At 51.0% G+C, this 22193-nt stretch overlaps 1 protein-coding gene across 2 annotated transcripts in view; it reads right to left on the bottom strand.

The window, feature by feature from the left end:
• Window positions 1-4546: 4546 nt before the first annotated feature.
• Window positions 4547-22193, bottom strand: part of Vipr1 (vasoactive intestinal peptide receptor 1) — a 34834-nt gene continuing 17187 nt past the window's right edge. The window contains exons 4-13 of one of the 2 annotated variants that reach the window (XM_008849448.2): window positions 19566-19672; window positions 17240-17346; window positions 16692-16824; window positions 13343-13496; window positions 12837-12897; window positions 12540-12606; window positions 12111-12202; window positions 9257-9386; window positions 8962-9003; window positions 4547-8354 (exon numbers count right to left, since the gene is read on the bottom strand). In XM_008849448.2, the coding sequence (XP_008847670.1) occupies window positions 8163-8354; window positions 8962-9003; window positions 9257-9386; window positions 12111-12202; window positions 12540-12606; window positions 12837-12897; window positions 13343-13496; window positions 16692-16824; window positions 17240-17346; window positions 19566-19672 (1085 nt within the window). In that variant the 3' untranslated portion in view covers window positions 4547-8162. The remainder of the gene's footprint in view (window positions 8355-8961; window positions 9004-9256; window positions 9387-12110; window positions 12203-12539; window positions 12607-12836; window positions 12898-13342; window positions 13497-16691; window positions 16825-17239; window positions 17347-19565; window positions 19673-22193) is intronic. The other variant, XM_008849449.2, reaches the window with a different exon arrangement.

Genomic DNA, 22193 nt, shown 5'->3' with positions numbered 1-22193 from the left:
AGGGGACATCTGCCTATCTCCCAAAGTGCCTCCTGTTGTGTCCATCCTCGGGTGAGCCAGACGCCAGTCACAGGAAACAGCTCATGCCAGCTCCTGTTTGAAGAGTAAATATTAGTCTTTTCAAGAGCTGCCTGTTCTCTGTCACTTGGCACAGAGGACACTGAACTGGGGTGGGGGACCTTGTGGTCCCCACACCCAGATGGAGTCTGCAACTCCCAGTCACTGCTGCAATGGAGGGCCTCAGAAACAAGCCCCATTTCCCACTCCCAATGTCTGGGAAAGCAGCATGTACCTGAGCCCCATGAGAAAAGGTTGAGGCCACGCTGAGATCCCAACCCTGGTTCCCCAAGTCTCCTCAGACATTTTTTTAGGCTGCTGAATCGAGGGACTGGAAAGTTTGACTTTACCTTGAGGTATCTGGACCCCAGTTCTGATGCGTGTGACCTGGAACACTCTGCTTATCAGAACAGGGGAATGGCCTGCCTGTCACAGCTAGCAGTGTGTGCAGGAGGCCATGGGACCATGCATCTGACAGAGCAGCCCTGACTCCAGCCCCTCTTATTTTCCTCAGTTACCGTCTCCATCATTAGCATTCCTGGGAATGGGTCTCAGCCTCACCTCAGTATTTAGAGCTTTATACTCAATGAGTGGTTAGCAACTGTGATGGTTTAGTCTTTTTTGCAATTTAACTGGATTTAGAGTCATGGAGGAGACAGACCTGTGGGCACTTCTGTGAGGTGTTCCAGAGAGGTTTAACTGGGGTAGGAAAACCCACCCTGAATGTGTGCAACACCATTCCATGGACTGGCATCCCAGACCAAATATCAAGGAGAAAGCAGGCCGAGTACCAGCGTTCATTTCTCTTTGCTTCCTGACTGCAGATACAAGGTGACCAGCTGCCTTACTCTCCTTCCACCATCTCCTTGCTGTGATGGACTGTACCTTCAAACTGAGCCAAAGTTAGCCCCTAAGTTGCTTTTGCCAAGTATTTTGTCATAGTAACAAGAAAAGTAATTAACACAGCAGTTCTCTGATGAATGGAACAGCTGTAATTACTTGAAAGCATTAAAGAGCTGAGATGCTCATCCCAGCATACCTGAGATTATCTCTGTGAAGCACTTGCACTTTTCTGCCCCAGGGAAAGGTAGGAGAAGGGTTGCCATCTCTGGAAAGAGGAAGGTAGACCTGAGGAGGAGGCACCTGAGAACTGCTTGGTGGGGAGGGGAAGGGCACTGACAGAGATCCTGACCTCATTACCTGGGACAACAATCTTGAGAGAGGAGAAAAATGAAACTGATAAAAGAGAGTATGGCTTCCAGTCTAAGTTGGGATGAGAACCCCTCAGGCAGCCCTCAGGGGCCCTCCTGAGTCAAAAGGAAGTTATGGAGTCCATGGCAAGAAGGTTTGAAGACAAGTTCACTGGTACATACCTGAGAGGCTGAGCAAAGATGATGGCAAGTTTGAGACTGGCCTGGGATACCAGAGTGAGTTCAAGGCCAGCCTGGATTGCGTAATGAGACTCCTCAAAAAATTTTAAACTAAAAAAATATTTAATTTTTAAAATTTTATGTGTATAAGTGTATTGCCTGCATGTATGTAAGTACATCCATGTTGTGCAATGCCTGCAGAGGTCAGAAGAAGGCATCAGATCCCCTGAAACGAGTTGATGGGTGGTTGCTAGCTGCCATGTGGGTGCTGGGAATTGAACCTGGGTCCTCTGCAAGAGCAGCCAGTGTTCTTAACCTCTGAGCCATCCCTTCATCCCCTGAATTAAAATTTAAAAAGCCTTGGGAATGTAGCTGCTATCAGAATGCTTGCCTAGTATGCACGAAGCCGTAGTTCAATTCCCAGCACAACATAAACAGGGCATGATGGTACATGCCTATTATCCCAGCACCTAGGAGGATCAGAAGTTCAAGGTCATCTTCAGCTATGTAGCGAGTTCAAGGCCAGCCTGGTCTCCTTGAAACACTTTCTCACTACTCCCCACCTCCAAAAATTAAAAAAAAAAAAGAGTCTAAGTGAAAACCCAAGTCTTACTGGCTTCCAGAGGCCTGGAAGCTCCCAGGAGCCCCAGGGCATGAGGAAATTGGAACTGGTGAGCTTGGAACTGGAGGCAAGGCTAAGCCTGGAGGGGTCTGAGGAGCCTCAGAGGAGCTTGGTTGGCTAGAGCAGAACCTCCAAAAGAACAGACAGTGAGCAGCAGCCACAGACTTGGGCAGCAAGGCTGGTGAAGGCCCATGAACACCCCTTGGGCTCTGGCTGCCAAAGGACCTCAGTGCCAGATTCTTCTCTGTCCAGAGTCCACCTTAACAGATTCGGCTGCATATCCTCCTGCCTACCTTTGCTGACTTCCCACTGCAGAAGCTCAGCTCTGCCACAGGGAAAGCAAGCACTTTTTGCCTGAGTCCCTTGAAGCCACTGTGTGAGGGATCTGTAGGGACCCAGTAGGTACTCATGCAGGCTGTTGTGGTTTGAGTGTGAGCTGTCTCCCACAGGCTCATTTGTTTGAACATTTCGTGGTGCTGTTTTGAAAGGGCTTGTGGAGTCTTTAGGCGGTAGGGCCTCATGGGAAGAAGTGGGTTATTGGGGACAGAACTTGTGGTTTTATAGCCCTGCCCCACTTTCCATTGGCACCTTGCTTCCTAACAGTGAGTGACTAGTTACCTCATGCTCTAGCTGTCATGCCTTCCTTGCCATGATGGACTGTATCCCTTCGTAAAAAAATTTTTTTTTTTAGGCAAGTCTCACTATGTAGCCCTGACTAACTTAGAACTCGATATGTAGATCAGGCTGGCTTTGAAGTCACAGAGATTCAACTGCCTCTGCCTCCTAAGTGCTAGGATTAAAGATGTGTGTCACTACACCTGGTGTGGTAAAAAATTTTTTTTTTAAATATTTGTTTTCGAAAATGTGTTCTTTCTTTTTTAAAGATTCGTTTTTATTATCTTTATGTGTGTGTGTGTGTGTGTGTGTGTGTGTGTGTGTGTGTGTGAATGCCGTGTGTGCGGATGTCTTGTAGAGGCCAGAAGAGGGTATCAGAGCCTTTGGAGTCAGAGTTACAGGGGATTGTGAGTCATGTTCTTAACTGCTGAGCCATCTGTCTGGCTCTGCCCCCACCCCTACCCCCCATATCACTTCTTAAATAGCCAAAGTAAGCCCTTCCTTCCTTAAGTTGCTTTTGTCACATATTTTATTGTGGCAACAAGCAAAGTAATTCATACAGAGGCCTAACCAGGAACTGTGACGGGTTGGCATGGGTACAGCTTGGGCAACAGGCAATGGCAACCAGTGGTTGGCACTCTCTTTCCTGCCCCTCAGGCATGTTCTGCCAGCTCCTCAGAGTCCCACTGGCAATGAGTGCCCATTGCCCTGCCAGTGACTGGTGCAGTCAGTCACCTTATACCAACTTTCTTTACTTCAAGCTTCACTCCATTTTGTCATGGTTCTTGTTGTGGGCTTTACTCTCTGAGAACTTGAGCTACAATGCCACTCACACTTCTGGGTTAGAAAATGGTATTCACCTCTTCTCTAGCCCCCTTTCTGTTCTCATGTGCTGCAGGGGCCGGAAGGCTCTAGAGAACCCTTCCCAGATTTTGCATCTTAAGTGCTGCTACAAAAAAGCCCTGGCAAGGATTGGAAGGCCTTTGGGAGGTGGAGGCAGTTCTTGCTGCAACATGGCAGTCACGGACTGGCAGGCAACAGCATAGTGCCACACTCCTGCTGTCTTGTTTGATAGATGTATAACTGGGATGCTGGCAGGAATTTTCTGCAAGGTGACAGTCCGGTGGTGTGACTGTGAATACAGAGGTATTCCTTGAATTCTATTCTCCTCAGTCCCTCCATGAGCTCTCATTCTGCATGAAATGCCTACAGCATTTCTCTGTTCTGAGCCATGGCTAACTTGGCTCCCTCAGTTCTGTCACATACACCACCAGCAGCTGAGGTGAGACCTGAGGTCACACATGTCCCCAGAGACCACCAACAGGAGACAGAGGGCCACACTCCATAGTAGATCAGCTTATGAAAGCCTTGTTTTCTCTTACAGCTGGGATTAGTCCCTTCTCATGACATTTGCTAACCCTTCTGTCCTGTGTAGGGGTGGGGCATTAACAAGCTGGCCTTCTGATCTGTCCTTCTCATTCCTGTGGTCTGCAGAAGGTGGGTGTTGGAGGGTTATTGATCTTGATAAAATGGTATCCTCCTTTCTTCTAGTGGATGGGGTTCTGATAACAGGATGCCTGGTTCACTGGCAGTCATCTTGTAGTCATGGGTGGGGGGTAAGTGTGAGGAGGACAGGGACATCCAAAGCATGACTGAGAGGATGGTAGAAAACATTGAGGGCTATAATATCACTGAGCTGTCACTTCTGGTGGGCATCATCCAAGCAGGGGCCACACAAAGAGGCCATCCTAGACTTCTTCAATGCTTCTCCCACACTGGCATCCTGGAACTCAGGGATACTGGGACCCCTGGGATCTGGATCAGGACTAGAGTGTCATGGGTGGGTGTAGAATTTAAGAGGACACACGAAACCACACAAAAATCAAGGTAAATAGCATTTTAATGCAGTATTTTAAAATATCAAAATTAATGCAAAAATACATGAAGAACAAGATGTCAAGATTTTAGGTACAGCAGAATCAGGATTGTTAACTAGATCAGCTCTTCTTGTGTCTCTACACAGACAGGGCAGGCCTGAATGACCCCATCTCCGACAATATATAGAATGGCTGGGATTTGGAAGCTGGGTTTAAGGTCAGGCTTTCTTGGTGACCCCCAAGCCAACCTCTTCCCTTCTCTGGCCTTTGGCTATCCTATATGTCGTTCCTGGAGACTTGGGCATTGCCAAGATGGTCTCCTGACCCATGCCTCTGGCCTGCTGAGATTACTTTTCCTGGGAGGCTGTGTCTCCAGGGCCATCACTCCTGGCTATTAATATCTTGGCCATCCCCGGCCTGAGCAGGGTGTTTAATGACTGCCAGCTGTGGCTCTGGCTTCTTCCCCTTCCCTGCCCTGGAGAGATAAGAACAGTTCCTGTTCCCACATGGGGGGGGGGCTGGGCCACTACTCATTAAAACAGGCTCTGTGTGGGCCAGGATGGAGGACCTGAGTCAGACTCCTCACCCCACAGTGCCCAGCACACCCAACGGGGGTGTGTGGGGACACAACCTTCCACCCACTGTTACCCCAAGGGGCTGCCCTGGTCTCCACACCCTCTGTCACTTTAGATCACAATTCTAACAGCCTTGGGGTCTCTTCTCAGATACCCGCAAACACTACATTCAGCACGTCTCAAACCAGACCATTGTCTCACCAATTGACCTCCTCTGTTTCCTGTTGATGGGCTGGCATCCTTTCCAGGCCTATACCCTGAGTTCTTCGCACTAAATCCCCATCACCCCTCAGCCTCATCTAAGAGGCCTCCTCTTCGTCTGGCAAAAGCCCCTGGCATCTACTCGCCTGGATTGTCTCTAGCCCCCAACATGCTCCCTTGGGACCTGAAGACCCCTCATAGTCCTCAGAGTCCTTGGAGTCATTCTGCTAGTAAAGGAGCCACCCTCCTTGGACAGCCTGTGCCTCAGAGTGCAAGGGCTGCCTTCATTCTGGCCTTCCCCACAGAGCCTTTCTGAGTTGGGATGGTGGGACTCCCTGTCCTTAGCTTCCCAGGGTATACCCACCTGAGTCAACTGGGTTTTACTCTCAGGGACTGTGGGCAGGGCTTCTTAAAAGGCACCCCCAGAGGCTGGGCTCTGTGCTGCAAGTTCTGGTTGGGTCTACGCAGGGCTCATATGGGGCTTGATCTGAGTGCCAGGTGTGGGGGCTGACCCTGGGCACCAGCACATGGCCTGTCCACTTCTCTTGTATCTCACTCTTAGAGCTCCGAATAGAGGCCTGCCTTCTGTGTCCATTGCCCCCTACTGAGACCTAGGTGAGGGTGTTGAGCCCTAAGGTGGTCAACCTTGGTGAAATCCTTCCAAGCGTCCACCAGGTGGCAACAGATATGAGTTGGACTGGTTTGATAGGTGTCTGGCAGTGCCTGGAGAGATCTGGATGTTTGGGGGAAGGAGAGGGGACTAGGAGAAGCCTGCCTGTGGCTACCCTATCTATGACTATTACTAACCTGGGATGTCTACCTAAATTCTCTTGGTCTGTCCTCATCTCAGAATGCCCATCACTGAGCAGAAGACTCCTGAATGCTCTCTGAGCAATGCCCTACCTCTCTCCTTCCTTCCTCACACACATCATGAGTCTTAATTTTACTCAATCCCTGTCCTCTTGGTTGGTAACTGTTCTCCTCCCATGGCTTTGTGCTTTTCCCCGAAGCTATGACACACTACTGCCAGAGGGACTTTGGGTACCATGGTGGGTGGGACAGTCTGGCTAGGTATGAGGGTCCCTTCTGGCATTTACATATCTCAGGAGGTCCGTGATCTGTCCTGGGATGGTACTGAATAGTGGAAGCCTTTGAAAGAGGCTTGAAGGAGGATCTGAGCTGTTGCTAGCTCATCCTGGCCTTTTTCTAACAGCCTGGCATCCATCTCTGGCCTGTCTAGTAAGATAACCCCACATGTTTACAGAGTGAAACCAAAGAGGTGAGTTTGCACAAATGCTTGGGCACTATCTCAATGTCACCTGCTTTGCCACACTGCAGTGTCTAAACCTTTCCATTAGTCACACTGCCTCTGCTCATTGACTTACACTGGGACATCTGTGCTGATCTGATTCTCTTGGCCCCTGGGCAACAGCAACCTGGTCTTTATGTTCCCTGTTTGCTCCTTGTTCCCAGGAACGGCTGGTCTGACAGCCACACAGAAATACAATCACTGTTTCTGACAGCTCTATCAAGCTGTTTTATTTGGTCTGAGGCTGGACCATCTCCTCTTGGCTGGATTTAGGAACTGAGGGTCACAATGGGCCTGTTGTAACTTTGTCACACTCAGAAGGTGTGGTGAAAGCTCTTGGATTTGTGCTTCTCTTGTGGAGATGTGGTGGTATTAGTGGACTTCTCATTGGAGTAGAGAGGACGTAGTTGCTCACAGGAAGCAGGAGACCCACAGCTGCCAGGAGAACCAAGCCAGTCAGAGCCAATATTTATTGTTATACGAGCCTGGTGCCATTCCAAGAGGATCTGCTGACAGGGGCTTGTGTAGGAAGCTGTGTGTCCATAAGGGTGAAGGGAAGCACAAGATGCTCTGACCATCAGGCTCTTATACTAATGACACACTCAGCCACCTGCCAAGGGGGCACAGGGACTAAGGAATAAGGGCAGTAATATCAGTAGTGATATGGAAACCCCAGAAGAGTCCAGCAGGTTAAATATATAAAAAGGTAGCAAAGGAAGTGTCTGTGTCTTTGTGTCTCCACAGGATCTGAGTCCAAGTCCTGTCTGTATGCTGGGGAGATTCCTGCTGTTTCTGAGACTGTTTCCCCACCTGTGAAATTAGGTTTATGTGAGGATTAAGTCTCTGAGTCTCGTTGCAATAGTTGGCACGTAGGTGACTACCCAAGAAGGGCAGCTCTCTATTGCTTTGGTTGTGCATAAGGCAGGTGTGACGATTCTACTTGCTCGTGAGCACTGGCTGGGTCCATCTTCTCTCTTCTCAGAGCTCCTCAGTCAGTGGATAGACGGACGCTGGGACCACTCCACCCTGAGGATCTTCACAAGGCAGCTGTGATCCCCACGCTGAAACTCCAGGTCACTACCATTATCTGCCTGAGGTAGAGAAACTCACCCACCTGGAGGAGCTGGCAGATAAGAGCAGGCCACCCCGGGAGCGGACTGCATCCTCAGGGAGGGTCTGACAGGTAACGCTTACCCCAAAGCCACTAGCCGGTGAAGACGGTGGAATTCTAGCCACCAACCACCTAAGCGGAAACTTTCCACCTCTCAGAGCTCAAAAACTTTGAAGATGGGCGGTTGCTCTCCTTCGATTGGTCAGGAGGCATCCCGGGGAGGAAGAGTATGCAGATTTTGTGTCCGTGATTGGCAGAGGGTCCTTTGGAGGCGGAGTCTGATGCCTGTCCCTCCCTGCATTCTTCAGGGTTTAGTCTCCCGGCTCTACAGGGGTCCTGATCCCGGCTAGAGCTGGCGAAGCCGCGATTTCTGCTCCCGGGGCCAGTGTGGGGTGGGTGTGAAGGGGCCTGGCGGCCTCTGGTGGTCAGACCAGGGAGACCTCGGCTTGGAAGCTGGAGGAGCGGCGCGCGCTGGGGCTGACCCGGGTCAGCATGGAGACCTGCGTGCTGCACGTGGCGCCGTTGCTGCCTCCCCACGGGTGCTGGGATTTGGAGGTCCAGCCTAGGACACCCTGCAGGTGCCAGCGCCGCCACTTCCGCCGCAGCTCCGCCTGCACCTAGGGGCGGGGACGGTGGTTAGGTTGGATGTGGTGAAGCGTTCTCTGCAATCATCGCTGCTCTATGGAGGGCGCTAAATCAGCCAGATAGACCCTAGTCCAAAAGAGATGCCCAGATGTTGTCTTATTCCGGGTAGAGTTGGGACAGGACTGAGAGCCAGGGTCAACTCAGGATCTTGGGAGAGGAGGAAGGTGGGGGGTAGACAGTCACAAAATGCAGTTTAGAGAGGCTGGCTGGGGGAGGGGGAGTTGTCCTGATTCTTCATCCCAGCTCTCCAGCTCACTTGAGCAATTGCACCTTCCCTCGATGCCTTACCCCCAGCTCAGCCTGCACCCTCTTAGAAGTTTCTAGCTAAGGGACACAGGAGCCCCTCCCCCAACCACACCCTTGGGTTGTTAAAGTGCAGACTGTTAAGTCTCCAAGTCTATGAAGCTCTCAGATCTGCATTTTAAATGAGATTCTAGGCAACCGGGATGCTACAGTCTGAGGACCACACTTGGAATGGCACTCTATAAACGGTCCTTGCTCTCAATTATGCCATTAGTGTTTGTGGAACCTGAGCCTGGGAGTTCTTATCCTCTGACACCAAGGCCAGGAGGAGCTTACCTCACCATTGAGGAAGCAGTAGAGGATGGCCACCACAAAACCCTGGAGAGGAAGGGGGCAAGAAAAGTGAGGCAGAGACACTAGGCACTCCCAGCTTCCCCCAGCCCATCCCGTGTCTGTGTCTGTGTACCCTGACCCCAGTCCCTCAGTTCCCCTGGTTAAGGAAGCACAGAGCACAAAGTGCATGCTTAATCTATATTCATGTCAAGAAACTGGAATCCAGGGTCAGGGCCCATGCCAGCCCCAGGTGAATTCCTTAAGGGGAGGGAACCTGCCTAGAGCTCACAGTTCATACCTGGAAAGATCCCACTACAAGCTCGAAGACCATTTTCACCTCGGCCTTAAAGTTGTCAGGGAAGAAGGCAAACATGACGTAGTGGACTCCAAACAGGGGGATCAGCAGCAGTGTGGACTTGGCTAGCCTCCTGGGGACAGGGAAGGGCAGGTGGATAGAGATTATGTATATATAAATCTCCACACATCTGGGCACACCAGATGGGGATAGTAAGGGAAGGTGTAAAGATGGACAGTGGCTCCCCTCCATGCAATGCTCATGTCTGCTTCTGTCCCCCACCTGCCAATGCTTGCACTTGCCCCCTACCTCCTCGCCTGTGGGCATTCTCCCTGTTCTGAAGGAGAGAGGACAGTGAGGAGCAGTCTAACTGTGACTTTAGCTTCTGTTCTCTGGAAGTGAGACTTCCTGGCCCCCCTCCTTTGGGTCTGTTTCTCCAGCCTACATATTGGGGTAAATGCATGCCCAACATAGGTGCCTGTTGTCACCTTGGAAGAGATTTTGGTGCATCAGAGAGATGGAGAGACAGAGAGAGAGAGAGAGAGAGAGAGAGAGAGACAGAGAGAGACAGAGACAGAGAGAGAGACACAGAGACAGAGAGAGAGAGACAGAGAGAGAGAGAGAGACAGAGACTAGCTCCTTTTGGGATTCTGGGAAGAAGTCTTCCCAGCTGAAGGACTGACCACAGATGCCCAGGGTTCAGGAGGGTGGTGAGTGCTCGGGTTTATGTCTGGTCACCTGGTTGATCTGTGCATCTTTGTAACTTAGGCTACCTTATAGCTTTGGCTGTCCCACTGTGGCTTTGTCTCTAGGAGTTGGAGTTGTCACTTACCACGAGACCCCCATCCTCCCCTACCTCAGCACACCATCCTGCAGCAAAGGACCAGCTCATGAATGAATGAAGCCCAGCAGGGCCAGCATTCACTCTAGGGTTTAATCTCTCCTCCACGGTTCAGCTCAACTGACCTCCTAGCTGGTCCAGGCAGTGGGGACCACTAATTCCATGATTCCCTGGCATGGAAGAGGTCTGGGGGCATGTCTCTGTTCCTGCCTCTCTTGCCTTGGCTCTCTGAGCCTGTGGTCCCACCCCAAGTTCTGGGCAGACGTGCCCTGGCTCCTTCCCCCGCCCCGGACCTGGCTCCCAGCCATGCCAGGATCCTTAGTGCTGCCCACGCTGCCTTGACTGTGAACCCATCTCACACGCCAAGGCTGACAGATGGAGGCTTTCTTTAAATTGAACTGTGGGAACTGACAGCCCCTCCTTGGGGATTGCCAGCTCAGGCTCCTGCCACCCCTTCTGCCTGTGACAGCTGTTCCTTTTCCATCTCACCCACACAGACATGGCCATGCTTGGCTTAGGTTCTCTTCCTCAGACTGGAGCCCATTGTAGCCACTGGACTTTGGGAAACAAGGTCATCCAGGTAAAGGACAGGATGAGTGTGTTCGGGCCAGTGCTGCCCCTCAGCAGTGAGCAAGGCTCATGGGGCCTTTCCTTCTGGACCAGAAAGGGAAGTTATGCCCACACAACCAGCTGGGGATGGAGTGCTGTCATATAATGGAAGTGAACCTCAGTTTCAGCCGACAATCACAGGATTCCAGAATAGAACCCCAAATCCAGCAGCTCGTGACTCTCTAGCAGGGAGTCTTCCAACCACAGCACAGACTCCCCTAATAGCCCAAGAACATTCTAGCATCACAGGACCAGAAGGCCCTTGTGGGACTGTCAGTCTAGTCTGTCTGCATGATCTAGGGCCTCAGTTTTTTATTCCCATCTGTGAGCACGCAGGCCCTGTGTACCTTCACATAGGCACCCCTGGTCACAGTTTATTTTTCTTTCATCCACCTGTAAGCTCTTGCTACCATAGAAGCATGCTCCTCCTCCCAGTGTCCAGCACAGGGAACACGCCCTTCCCAAGCAAGGAGCATAATCGCTGTCCCATGAACACTGTGCCCCCCATGATGGTTAATATTGATTGTCAACTTGATATGCTCTACAGTTACCCAAGAGACAAACTTCTGGACATGTCTGAAAGCGAGTTTCTAGACAGTGTTAATTGAGGTCAAAAGACCCACCCTGAATGTGGGTGGCACCATACTCTAGGTTGGGGTCCTAGACTGAATGAAAAGGAGAAAGTGGGCTGAGCATCAGCATTCATCTCTCTCTAATAGATTCTTCCTGACTTAAGTTGCTTCTGTCATGTATTTTGTTATAGAAACAAGGAAAGCAACTAATATCCTTCTCTTCCTGCCCATGATGATGTGCCTTAAACCCTGGAGGGGAGGGACATGGTATACTCCAAATCCTAGAGGGAGAAGAAATGGACATCTGTCTTTTGTGCAAAATGGGAGCCATTTTACAGGGGACCCTGAGAGTGACATGAGTTGATACATGGAGACCCTTGGCCCATGTGCCACATGAAAACTGCACATGTAACACTGAGGAATACTGAGCACGGCTGTCTCACAGTGGACTGAGGCTCTCGAGGGTACTCATCTGCTGGGTACCTATTGCACCCCTTTTCTCTACCAGGTATAGGCCAGGGTCTGGGTACAGTGTGTGATGAAGTCACAGGTTTTTGTGCACTTTCAAGCTCCCTGGGGGCAGGAGATTCATAAGGCTACTGGGTGAGTGAGTACAGGGATGGCAGATGTGGGTACAGAGGGCAGTCTAGTGAAGGCGGCTGATGTCAGGGATGCTGGTGGCTGGCCCTGGCCATGGGAGTAGAGGTGAGCAAGAGTGATTCCTGGCTTTTGGGAAGTCTGGAGGTGTGGGGCAAGGGGGTCTCACTAGGAGGCATAGGGTGGGGTGATCTGAGGATCCAGGATCTGGGGACTGGGGCACTGGACCCACACTTACGAGTATGGGCTGGTGTCATTCTTCCCAATGTCAGGGGGCCGCAGCTTCTGAACCAGGATTCGGATGATGCAAATAAACAGGATGAAGTTCACCTATTGGATGGGGCCCCCCAAAGTAGGTTATTCAGAGAAGGGAGACCGGGTGTCCAGTCCCTTGGGCTATCTTCTTCCCCAGGGCCATCTTCTTCCCCAGGGCCCTACTGCTTCCCTATAGTATCTCTCACCAGTTCTTGCCTTTGAAGAAAGTCATCTGGGAACTCTTCTATGCATCCCTGGGGACCCCTCCCCCACCCCACTTGCTCTAGAAGAAGAGCTGGAGGCATGGGGGTAGAATGATGGAAAGTTGGGTTTCCATTCTAACCTAGACACTCATTTCCCGTGTGGCCTGAGGTTGGTTGCCCAACCACTCTGCGGTCACGGGGGTGCTTACCAAGATGGAGATGAGGATGGGGGCCTTTATGATCCACCACAGTGAGGAGTTGATGGTGTCCCAGCACCTGAGGGTTGTGGGGAGAGAACTCCTCAGTCTGAGAGTCAGCCATCCCCCAGCGTCCTTGGATCCACCCCCAAGCCCAGAGTCTGCTACTTCCCCCATCTCCCTAGGAGTCTCTTGCTTTGGACCCGGTGCTATGGTCTGTCTACCTGCCAAGCCTGGGTGGCATCATCGTACCCAGGGACTCTGTTCAAATGCTAGCAGTCAGGGGGAGGGGATGGGACAACAGCTTACCCATAATCCTCAAAATAGATCCTGATGATGGTCCACACCATGATGAATATGCTGGGTACCCCTGTTAGGGCCAAAGGAGAGAGAAAGAGGAGAAAATAGAGGCAGAGAGCACAGGGGAAAGGGTCAGGATAAAGAATTAGAGAGGGAAAGAGAGAGATAATGGTGTGTGCTCAGGGCTGCCACCTTAAAGTTGCATAGGTTATTCATGTCCACTAAGGTAGTGAGGCTCTATGCCTGAGGGACAGTGTATACTTAGAGGGATAGTCTTTTTCTGATTTTGACACTTTATAGATGGGCCTTGGCCTTGTGTGTCAGGACTGGAAGGGGAAATGAATGGCTGTTCTCAGGTTCTGCCCTACAGAGCAGCTGCAGACCAGGGTCCCTAACCCTGGGGCCACTCATTCCGGGGACCTTAATCACTGTTGATAGAGACCCTTGTAAGCAGAACTAGGATCCCTCCCTTGCCCAGGGATTCCCCCAGCCTTGCCCCCTCCCTGGTACCATACCCCAGCCGATGAGTATGTACCCCCAGAAGTACTTCCGCTCAGAGAAGAAGGAGACTGCCAGCAGAGTGTGCAGGTACAGGCCCTCTACCAGCAGCCAGAAGAAGTTGGCCATGATGCAGTACTGGAAGAAGACCACAGCTGCCTTGCAGCCCACCTGTAGTGAGGAGCAAAGGGGAGGCTCAGTCCCGGCCGGTCTCTCACTGCCCAACCTCCAGTTGGGGGACAGACACAGCTGTGGCTTCATCTCTGCTGATTCCCCATCAGTTTCTTGAGATGCATACAGTGAGTTTTCCTGTGATCTCTGACTTTACATCCTTGGGTGTTTTGAGATAAATTGATGATGTTAATTATCCATCTGTCAGCATATCACCTATACATCTCCTGTCTATATATCCTACTATCTCTGGGCACACCCAGTCTTCAGTCTCTGGGCTGCACAGAGCTGAGGATGGCTATGAACTTGGCCCAATACAAAATTGTAAACTAACTTAAAATGCCTTGAAACTTTTGCATGTGGTATTTGTGGTAATTGGATTGTGGGGTTCCCCAGAGTGGACTTCATAGACAGCACCATGTCAAAAGGTAAAAAGGTTGGACACACTCACCACGTAACCACCTGTATATCCACCTACCCACCACCCACCCAACCACCCACCCACTCACCCACCTACCTACTAGCCATTTGTCCGTGTGTGTGTGTGTGTGTGTGTGTGTGTGTGTTAGTTTTACATTGTAATCCAGACTAGTCTAGAATTCACTATGTAGCCCTGGCTGCCCTCCAACTCACAGCAATGCCTCAGCCTCCTGTGTGCTGGATTACAGATGTGAGCCACCATGCCTGGCTGTTTATCCATTTATTGACCTTCCAACACATGACAACTCAGCCATCTATTCATCTACCATCCAGTCATCCATTCATCATCTGTTCATCTTCCCAGCCATCAACCCACCCACTCACCTAGCCATCTCTCCACCTACGCACCTAATCATCTCTCTACTCCTCACCTATACATCTCTCCACTCACTCACCTAGCTGTCTCTATACCCAATCTCCATTTGTTGACCACCGCACCCACTTAGCCACCCATTTATCCATTCATCTATCCATCCACCTTTAATCCACTCATGAAGTCCTGCTGTATACCCACCTGCATGCTCCCCTTAACTTTCCTGTCTTCCTTCCTCTGTCTAGCCATCTCTCTGCCCAATCAGACCTGCAAACATCTTTGTATTCTACCCTTGAACCAGCCCATGGATGGCCCACCATCTTATTCCAGTGAGGATGCGGGGAGCTAGAAGTAGGAGGGTGAGATCTTGCTGGAGTCTATAGGAGAGGCCCTGACTGGGGGGGTATGAGCTGAGGCTGTGGAGGGAACCCAGAGGCAGTGTGAAAGAGGCTGAGAGGAGGGTCGAGGAGAGGAGGGAGAAGGGTGGCTCTTTCTCATGGGGTCTGGAGCTACTGGTTAGAAGAATGGTCACCCAGTCCAGTGAGGACAACAGGGGATTCATGGAGTCTCAAAACAGGGTAATCAAGGGGCGGCCTTTCTGGAACAACCTGAAAGTCTCCTGGGCCTTCTGCCTCCTCCCAGAAACAGTCACCATTCCAGAGCCTGCTTGTGAGCTAGGGCTTCACGCTGCCTTCCTTCCAGTTTCCACTCTCTCTGTACCCAGAACCCAGACCTCCTCCTTCCCTCTAGGCTTTTGGCTTTGAGGCCTCCTCAAAGAGCAGCCTCTCCTCTCTTCCCTAGGGTTAGAAAGGCCTTTCCTGGGTCACACATTAGTCCCTCCAGTTTCAGGCCTGCTTCATCAGCTTTACAAGAATGCTCAGCTCTTTGAGAAAACAGTTGTTTGTGCTTCCTCCTCCTTAGGAAGAAGGCTCTGCTCTTGGCATAGATTCGGAAGCTGGCTTCTGCCATGATGTGAGACAACCTTGCCAGAGGCTGCTGGCTGCTTCTCGGCTCTGCACTTGGCCTCAGCTTATAATGACCCTGCATTTTCCCTCCCCTTATTGAGCTACCTGAGATCCCACCACCATAGGCCTGTTTTTTTGGAGTGGAGGCACTTATGACTCCTGATGCAATATGCTGCATCTCTCCTGTCACTGGGAAGCTGTGCATCCCCAGCACAAAGCATGGGAGGGAGCTGGGGTTGTCTCAAGCTCTGTCCTAGTGTTGGGGCTGCTCTGAGTCACCTGGAGACTGTGATGGTTAATACTGTTAACCTGACAGGAGCTAGAATCACCTAGGAGACAAGCCTCTGGGCAGGTCTGTGAGGGAGTTTCTAGATTTAGTTAATTAAGGAGGGAACACCCACCTTAACTGTGGGCAGCATTATCCCACAGGCTAGTGCCCTGACCTGAATAAAACAGAGAAAGTGAGCTGAGCACCAGCATTCATCTCTCCTTGCTAACTATAGACACAATGTGACCAGTTGTTTCATAATCCTGCCACACCTTCCCACCATGATGGACTGTACTCTCAAAACTGTGAGACAAAATAAACTCTTCCTTCCTTAAGTTGCTTTTGTCAGGTATTTTGTTACAGCAATGAGAAAAGCAACTAATACAAAGACAAGGCCTGTACCTCATAATGAACTCTTCAGAGGCTCCCTGAGCCTCCTGTCCCTAAAAAAACCTAGGACTAGACTGAAGGTCTCAGAGGAGATGGTCAGCAAGGAGAGGTGGGGAGGAAGGGCAATGGTGTGGGGAACAGAGCCCTGGCTGTAGAGCACAGAGGGTCAAGCTGGGAGGAATGTGGGAAGGCCTTGCAGATGGGGAAACTGAGACAAGGAGTTGCCCAAGGTCACATAGGAAGCTACTGCTGAGGTAGGATGGGACTGTGGATTGTGACTGAGAGGTGTCTACCTGCATTTCTCATCAAAAGGGGCAGGGCTGTGAGCTCATAGGTGGCTCAGCAACCTGCTGTTGCTGCTGGGAGGGGAGTGGGGTTTGAGAAATGGCCAGGTGTGTGTGTGTAGGGGGGTTCCATCCTAGAGGAGGAGAGAAGTTGGGAAGGGGAGAGAGTAAGACAGAGACAGTGACTTAGGAAAAAGGAGGAGGAGGAGGAGGAGGAAGAGGAGGAGGGGGAGGAGGAGAAGGAGGAGGAGAAGGAACCAGACAGGGAGGAGGAAGAGCAGGAGGAAAAGGAACCAGAGGGGGAGGAGGAAGAGCAGGAGGAGAAGGAGGGGAAGAAGAGATTCCATCATAAGGGAGGGAGGGAGGGAAGGAGGGACGGATGGATGGATAGGATGGAGGATGAAGAAGGAAAGAGAAGAAAGAAGAGGGAGGAGTTGGGGAGGAGGGGGAGGGGGAGAGGTTCAGGTATACTTGAGAGGCTAGGCAGCTCCTCACCGAGCCCTCAGAGCAGTGGTCCATCTCCCCGCTGTTGAAAAGAGCCAGGTCCTTGATGAAGACAGCCGTAGCCCTCAGGATGAAGGACATGAAGAGATGCATGTGGATGTAGTTCCGAGTGCAGTGCAGCTTCCTGCAAGGGGCATACACATCTAGGAGGCTGAAGGGGCCTTGGATCCTTGACCCTGGCTGGCATAGTACTATGCTCTGGGCAAGGTAGATAGGAGACTTGTGGCTTCCAGGGTACAGTCTTTGCCTCCAAGGTGACCCATCCCCAGGCCCCCACCCCCCTGTGCAGACAGAGTGTCTCGTAGGCCCTTATGTCTGGTGCTCAATCCACAGACAAGGCGACAGGACTGCAGCAGAGACCACATCTTAGCCACCTGCTTTCCAGGGGGAGTTGGCTTGGCAGAGGCAGAGACAAGGTCAGGGACTAGAGCTGCCTGGAAGCAGGGTGTGACAGTGGAGGAAGCAGGCCACACCTGGGCCAAGCTGGGCTCCACCAAAAAGAGCCACTTTCCGTGTTTGCTGTCTGGGCTGAACCTCACCTAAACAGGCTCAAGATAGCCATGGCGATCAGGAGGGTGGTGAGGGACAGGCTGTATCCAATGGTGTAGCCAGTCTTCACAGAGCTGTAGAACATGGTCTGCTGCTGCTGGGGGGGTGAGCAGAAGATCTTGGATGGGGAGGAGAGTTCAACTTGGGGCTGTTGATGGGGGGGAGGTGGCTATGTGTTCTACCTAGAAACACTGCTTAACAAAAGGAAGGTGGGCCCAGGGTTCCCAAGAGCAGCTGAGTGGTACCCACCAAGTCCTCAATACCCTTAACACCATGGTTTCCATGACAGGATGGAGCTGTACCCAGAGGAGATGGGATGAGGGATGTCAGAGTGAAAAAGAGCAGAGGCCCCAGACCTTCTACTTGTCAGTCATTAATTTATTATTTTGAAGAATTTTGAGGGGCTGGAGAGATGGCTCAGTGCAGTGGTTAAGAACACTGCTTTTGCAGAGGACCCGGGTTCGATTGCCAACACCCACATGGTGGCTACGAACCTTCCTTAACTCTAGTTTCAGGGGAATCTGAAGCCCTCTTCGAACTTCCGAGGCATTGCATGACATGGGTGCACTCACATACATGCAGACAATACACCCACACACATGAAATAAAAATAAAATATTAAAAAAAAGAATTTTGAGACAGGAGTTTTGACATGCAGCCTCCAACTCATGATCCTTCTGTCCTAGCCTCCCAAGTGCTGTGATTACAGGTGATACCACCATACCTGACCATTCACTCATTCTTTTTCTTTTCTGTCTTGTGGGTGGGAGGTGGTAGGGAGAAAGATCCAGCACACAGTTACTCACGCACATGTGTATGTGCATGTGGATAAAGGTCAAATTTTAGATATTATTCCTCAGGTGCCTTCCACCTTGTGCTTTAAGACAGGGTCTCTCACTGGCCTGGGCTGTGCTGGCTAGTCAGTGAGACCCAGGAATCCACCTTCCTCTATCTCCCCAGAGCTAGGATTATAAGCGTATACCACCACACACCCTGCTTTTTTACATGCATGCTGGGATCAAACTCAGGCAACTCATGCAAGTTCTTTAGCCACTGAGTTATGGCCCATTCATTTTCTGAGCCAACTCTGGACTTAGCACTCTGGGGCATTGAAACTGGTGGCCTTTCAGAGCCTCACCCAGGCTCTTTGTGTGGCCAGGAACATTAAAGACCACGATGGTACTCTCAGGAGTTGGGGTCAACAGGTGGAGGCTAACAAGGCTTTTGTAGGGGACTGGATAACCTGGACCCCAACGGCTTTTTTCTTGGTTCCCACTCCCAATATTCTCTGTGATGGCCAATCATTGTCAGACTCACTGGATTTCGTATCATCTGGGAGATGTGCCTCTGGGTATATGTGTGAGGGTGTTTCCAGAGAGGTTTAACTGAGGGGAGAAGACCCATCCTGAATGTGGGTGGCACCATCCCATGATCTGGGGTCCCAAAATGAATAAGAAAGGAGAAAATGAGCTGAGCACCAGCATTCATCTCTCTTTGCTTCCTAAATACAGATGCAAAGTGACCAGCAATGCCACACTCCTGCTGTCAAGACTTCCTTGTCATGATGGGCTGCACCCTCAAACTGTGAGCCAAAATAAACCTTTCCTTCCTAAGTTGATTTAGTCAGATATTTTATCACAAGTAGAAAAAGAGCTAAAGCACTCTCCCTGTGGACAGGTAGACAGAGCTACAGCCACTGGGAACCTTCTCCCCTCTGACTCCGTACCTGAGTAGAGGCTTCTGGTTAACAGTGATTTAAGGGAGTCAGGTTCCAAGACTCAAGTGAGCTTGGAGGGGCTCTGAGGTGTGCTTCCTTGAGAAGAGGTGAAGCCCAGTCTGAGAAGGGCATTTGGGGGTGGGACAGATGCCATAAAAATGATGGATGGACAGACACTCAAAGCAGTGAGGGGCTCCTAGCTGAAGACCCCAATGATTCCCCAAGTCCTTAGAAACCTATCCCAGGGCTCATCCCCATACTGGAACCAACAGGCCCCATCTTGACCCTGACTTGCTGTTGGTATCTGAAGCTGATTCCCTCCCTCAATATCCTCTCAGGAGGGGGTAGGGGCGATGGTGTCTGTCTGTCCTGCCACCTACATGCTGGAGTTCAGCTCTCACCAGGCAGAGAAAACCCACTTGGGGTGCTACTTCAGTTTTGGCTGCTTTGGGTATGCTTCCTTGGGTCTGATCCCCATGAAAGCCCTGTGTGCACCCTGTGGAGGGAGCCAGGGGATAGGCCTCTGGAGATGCAAACTGGAGAGGGAGTCATGAGGAAGGTGGACTCTGGGGTACACAGGGGCACAAGGCCCCCCTTACCTCATCAAGACTGGATGCTCTGTCATCAAGGCCGCAAGCGATAGGGTAAGGGCCTGGCTCCAGCTGTGACCAGCCCTCTTCTGTGCAGGTGCGGCTGATGTTGTAGCCTGGGAACAGGTGCAGAAAGCAGAGACGCTGAGCTGAGGCTGGAGCAGAGAGGTAGGGCATGGGCCAGAGAGCTTAGTCCTGTTCTCCCCAGCTCCTGATGCTGCTAGTCTCCAGCTGACCTGACCAAGACTCTGGGGACCCCTGAGGAGGGGAGAAACCCCGACAGGGTTGCTGAGGGCCCTGTTGCCTAGGTAACAGACTCAGAGCAGACATTCCCGTGACTCCATTTTACAAAGCAGAATTTGGCTCCATTTTGGGTGCAAATGGTTTGTGTAATAGTTACCACCACCTGTCCAGCACCAAGCACGAGGCACAGGATGATGAATAACTTATTTCTACAAACAAAAGGGAGCCATATTATACATTTATCAAAGTAGATTGGGAAAGTAGGAGCCCATAGGGGTATTAAAAGCATGTCAGAAAAAAAAGCATGTCAGAAGAACCAGGCAAAACTTACAAAACATATCAAACCAATGAAGCATGTAACACCCTCACCTGGACCCCATAAAGAGCAGGACATCTAGCTCTAGGATGGCCCCACTGACCTGTCATCTGGCCACCAGTGTGTGTGTCAAGAGACTGACATGCACACAATTTCTTGGTCCTGCAGCTGCAGCTCAGCATGGTCCCGTGTTTGGCACAGCCAATTCAAACTGCCATCCATCTGTATATCCATCCACCTGCCCATCTGGCCATCTGGTCCTATGCTTTCCCTCAAAGGTCCTGCACCTCTACGTTGGGATGGACTCTGTGGCTGGGCTTTGTGCCTCTGGGAGTCCTCCAACTGGGATCCTTACTTTCTTTCTGTTTCTGTGTCAGCTCTGCTTCTGGTCAGGAGTCTGAATTCTGTGCCTCTTTAACCCCTTTGTAGCAATTCTGTAACTTCCATGTATATACCTGTGTGAAGTGTAATTGTGACCTGAGAGTTACTTAATGTTAATAATAAAGATTGGAATAAAAGAGCCCATGTTTGCCAACAATCAGCCATCAAGAGGAATTGTCAGTCTGTTTCTGGCACCATCATCAGCTTTACCACATTTTTTTCAGACAGGGTTTCTTGCAGCTCAGACTGGCCTTGAACTTGCTTTGTAGCCAAGAATGACCTTGAACCCATGATCTTCTGCCTCTGCCTCCTGAGGACTGAGATTATAGGCATGTGCCAACACGCAGTTTATATGGAGCTGGGGATGGAACCCAGGGCCTTATGCATGCCAGGCAAGCACTCTACCTAACTGAGCTGCATTCCCAGGCCCGGGTTCCATCATCCTGATGGCTTCAAATGAGGTCAGGCCCTGTGATAGGCAGGCACAAGTTCTTGTCATGAATAATACTGTCAAGTCTGGGAGACTGCAGAAGGTCAACATCACACGCCCTGGGAGTGTGTGTGTGTGCGTGCGTGCGTGTGTGCGTGTGTGAGAGACAGGGCAGATATCAACATGGACACCTGTAAGGTTAGGCGTTCTGTGGGTCCTGCTAAAAGATAGGGATCTCAAGACAAAGAGGAGTTAAGTGATGTGTCTGCAGCCACACAGTGATGAAGCTTCAGGCTAGAGATGTGGCCCTGGGCCAGCCTGACTCCAGATCTTTCTGGGTTTCCAACAGCAGTCAAAAGGGTACCTTGTGCCCTGGGGCCCTGGTTGTCTTGGATGGTGAGGGAGGTGAGGGTACAGTGGACCATCTTCAAGGCTGGATAGCCTCTTTCAGGAACCCTGGGATGGGATGGTAGTTCAGGCCTTAGAGGGAGCTGCTCTTGAGGAGACCTCAAAGCCACCACCCTGAAACTCTGAGAAGTAGCCAGGTCCCTGTAGTCTGGCTCTGGGCCTTCAGAGGAAACGGGGTAGTAGTGAAGTGGGAAAAGGTGGTGGAGTGGGAGGGGTTACCCTGTTCTCTCAGTCTCCTCTCATTTACCACAGTTCAAGACAATCACTCCCCGCTCTGTGGTCCTCTGTCTCCTAAAGCTGGAGCAGACATCGGGAAATCCTTCTCTCCCTACGTCTCTCCTGTCCCCAGCAGCCACCAGTCCTGTCCCAGCTTCCTTTCCTCCATGCCATCACCATCCTAACTCCCCTGGCTTAGGCAGAAGCTTCCAGATGGATCTCCTTGCCTTCCTACTGACTCCAACCAGTTTCGAACCCTGAGACAGTTGTACACGAAGTTCTAGCATGTAGACCCCATCATGAGTTTCCCTGCTGAAATCTGCCTAGGGCAACCAGTGAGCGTAGATTTCTTAGGCTGACATCAAGAATTTCTTGTTCATAGGCCTGGAGATATAGTGCTTGCTTGGCCTGTGTAAAATGCCCAGTAATAGAAAAAAATGTATAATTTTAAGTTAGGGACAGTGGTTGTAATCCCAGAATTTGGGGGGTAGAGGTAGAAGGATCAGGAGGTACAGGCTGGTCTCAACTACACAGAGAGTTCAAGGTCATCTTGGACTACTTGAGGCAGTCTCAACAAACAAGCAACAACAATAAAAAGAAAGACAAGAATTTCTTGACAGCATCCTGGTGTAGGTGGTGGGGA

This window comes from Nannospalax galili, unplaced genomic scaffold, assembly GCF_000622305.1.
Source record: "Nannospalax galili isolate Female #2095 unplaced genomic scaffold, S.galili_v1.0 scaffold443, whole genome shotgun sequence".
NCBI classification, from domain to species: Eukaryota; Metazoa; Chordata; class Mammalia; order Rodentia; family Spalacidae; genus Nannospalax; species Nannospalax galili.
Note: the sequence above shows the minus strand (reverse complement) of the source record. Positions and strands in the feature narration are given on the sequence as shown.